Source organism: Dioscorea cayenensis, chromosome 1 (genome assembly GCF_009730915.1).
Source record: "Dioscorea cayenensis subsp. rotundata cultivar TDr96_F1 chromosome 1, TDr96_F1_v2_PseudoChromosome.rev07_lg8_w22 25.fasta, whole genome shotgun sequence".
NCBI classification, from domain to species: domain Eukaryota; kingdom Viridiplantae; phylum Streptophyta; class Magnoliopsida; order Dioscoreales; family Dioscoreaceae; genus Dioscorea; species Dioscorea cayenensis.
The window spans coordinates 29,848,032-29,851,107 of record NC_052471.1 but is presented as its reverse complement, the minus strand read 5'-3'; the positions used below and the strand labels follow the sequence as shown (position 1 = coordinate 29,851,107).

Below are 3,076 nucleotides of genomic sequence, written 5' to 3'. Positions count from 1 at the left end.
TCATCCATAAACTTCTCCATTATTTTAGAATAAGCTCTTTTAATATATATTAGTTTAGTAAGCTGAGACCTTTTCAATGATTAACTTTTTTTCTAAAACACTACTTAATGGGAATTGAATGCTCTGTCAAAAGGACACTAGACAGAGAAAGCACACGCCATACAGAATTCATTTCTGGATAATAATATGATAATATTAATTTCATAGCATCCAATGGCTAAGCATGTTCTACAGTTCAAAATTATTAGTTAGATTCTTCATCCAAGGCAATTATATTTGGTGCCTGACTTCAATGTGGTACCCTATCTTACCAGCAAAATAGAATATCATAATTCTGATGAGATGCGTAGGGTTTGCCATGAATGGAAATTCCAGAAATTCCTTCAATTCGATGTGCCATCTTAAGTCATGGAAATATTGTCTATATATTGGGATCTCACAAGTGAGTGAACCACTACAACACATCCACATCTTGGCTATTTGATCTCTTCCATTAATTAGTACTTTCAATACACCACTCAAATGGGAGAGTTTGAGTTTAGCTTTGTTTCTTTCTTGGTTCTTGCATTTTTTCTTTCGTTTAACATTGTTCTCTTAGTTCATGGCAAGCCATTACCTATAGTCACTGACTATGGAGAAAGCAGTAGCCAAATCCAAACCTACATTGTTCACGTATTGAAGCCAGAGGGCTCAAATTTCTTAGGCACCGAGGATTTAGAGAATTGGCACAAGTCCTTTTTGCCTAACACTACTCTAGACACAGGTGAGCCACGGTTGCTTTACTCATATAAAGAAGCAATTAGCGGGTTTGCAGCAAGATTGACACCTGAAGAGGTGAGAGCCATGGAGAAGATGGATGGATTTCTGAGGGCAAATCCAAGCCAACGGCTTGAACTCCAAACTACGTACACTCATAAATTACTAAACTTGAGTACGATATTTGGAGCTTGGTCCACAACCAACTCCTTTTTCGGTGAGGGGATCATCATAGGAGTGTTGGATTCAGGGATTCACTTCCCCCATCCTTCTTTTGCAGACGAAGGAATGCCACCACGTCCAAAAGGATGGAACGCAAGTTGTTACTTCCAAAGGCCATCTTGTAATGATAAAGTCATCGGGGCACAATCTTTCAAAGGAGGTAATAAGCCCATTCCACCAACTGACATAGATCAAGGTCATGGAACACATGTGGCTGGCATTGCAGCAGGCAATTTTGTGGATAATGCGGAGGTCCTCGGCCAAGCTCTGGGAAAAGCTGCAGGGATGGCGCCAAAAGCATTTATATCAGTGTATAAGATTTGCTGGAAAGGCAAAGGGTGTGGAGTAAGTGATATCATAGCAGGTATAGACAAAGCAATTCAAGATGGGGTGCATATCCTTCAAATGTCCTTCGGGGGGAACTGGCCCAATTCCTTTGAAGAGGATGAAGTCGCTATTGCCACATACTCAGCAATGCAGAAGGGGATCTTCCCCTGCACATGTGCTAGTAACGAGGGCCCAGACCCAGAGACATTGGGTCACTATGCTCCGTGGGATATGGTTGTTGGAGCAACCACTACAGATCGAAGAATAAGAGCAACTGTGACACTCGGCAATGGGATGCAATTCCACGGAGAAACTGCCTATCAACCCAACAACACAATTACTAACAAATTTCTTCCCCTTGTTTACCCAGGTAGCAATGGACAAAATGAACAAAATAATTGTCTGAATAATTCCTTAAATGGAATCAATGTTAGGGGAAAGATTGTGATGTGCTACATTGGAGGCAAAGCAGAAAGCGATGAACAAGTTGATATTGTCAGGAATGCTGGAGGTGCTGGCGTGATCTTTGCGAACCCTAATAGGATTGGATTCACAACATATTCAGCACCTCACCATCTTCCAGCATCACATGTGAGCCACAAAGATGCCATTAAAATTCAACTTTATTTTGCTACAAATGACACACCAACAGCAAAGATCACCTTTGGAGGCACTGTATTCGGTGCTCGTCCATCTCCGGCGTTAGCCTATTTCTCATCTAGAGGCCCGCCAATGAATAATGGAAACATTGTGAAGCCAGATGTCACGGCACCTGGAGTCAATATTCTATCTGCATGGCCAGTGGAAGTTGGGCCCTTCCCGTCCGGTCTAAAAACAAAAACATTCAACTTCTTGAGTGGCACATCTATGGCTACACCTCACGTTTCTGGAATTGTGGCTCTTATTATGAGCAAGTTAAAATATGAAAATAAGCGGAAATGGTCAACTACAGAGATTCAATCAGCCCTCATCACCACAGCCAACATATTCGACTTAGATGGAGAACCAATCTTCGATGAGGCATCTTTGAAAAGCAGTGCCAACATTGTCCAACGCGGAGCTGGGCAAGTCAATGCAATTAAAGCCATGGATCCTGGTCTCGTCTACAACATTGAACAAGATGATTATGTTGCCTATCTTTGTGGAATTTATTCTAACAACAGCCAAAAGGTGCAAATCTTCACGAAAGACAACACCCAGTGTACTAGATCAATCTCTGGTGAGCAACTCAATTATCCCTCAATAGGTGTGCCAATGGGATCAAGCTCGTCGAGGATCACTGTCAGAAGAACAGTGACAAATGTAGGTGATGCTAAGGAACTCTATAATGCCAAGATCAAAGAACCACAAAATGTGAAAATTGACCTCTCCCAATATAGCCTTAGTTTCACCCGTTTTGAACAACAAATTACCTACGATATGACATTCACCTTAAATGGTGCTCATCCAGGCTCCGGAGTCATTGGACAAGGAGAATTATCATGGGTGTCCGACAAGCACACTGTGACAAGTCCCATCTACATCGCATTCTAAGCCCATGAATTAGTGAAGTAATTAATCATCATATGTAATAAACTTGTATGAGCTAATTGTATGCGTTGGCGGAAATTCCTTGTGAAAAATAATGTCTTTAAAATTAAGGAATATGATGCACTACAATGAACTTTTGCATTTAGTTCCACCATATTGTTAGTCTGCACTACAATGAACTTTTGCATTTAGTTCCACTATATTTTTAGTCTTATTAATGAAATGATGTTATTGAAAAAAA

The 3,076-nt window shown here is 40.9% G+C and overlaps 1 protein-coding gene across 1 annotated transcript; it reads left to right on the top strand.

The window, feature by feature from the left end:
* The first annotated feature begins 522 nt into the window (after nt 1–522).
* On the top strand, nt 523–2,838 carry LOC120258696 (subtilisin-like protease 4). The gene has a single exon (XM_039266147.1). It carries the CDS (start codon nt 523–525, stop codon nt 2,836–2,838), a length of 2,316 nt encoding a protein of 771 aa, XP_039122081.1.
* Nucleotides 2,839–3,076: the final 238 nt, after the last annotated feature.

Excerpts from the sequence above, each read along its gene's own strand:
- LOC120258696 (XM_039266147.1), top strand. The coding sequence starts at position 523 with ATGGGAGAGTTTGAGTTTAGCTTTGTTTCTTTCTTGGTTCTTGCATTT.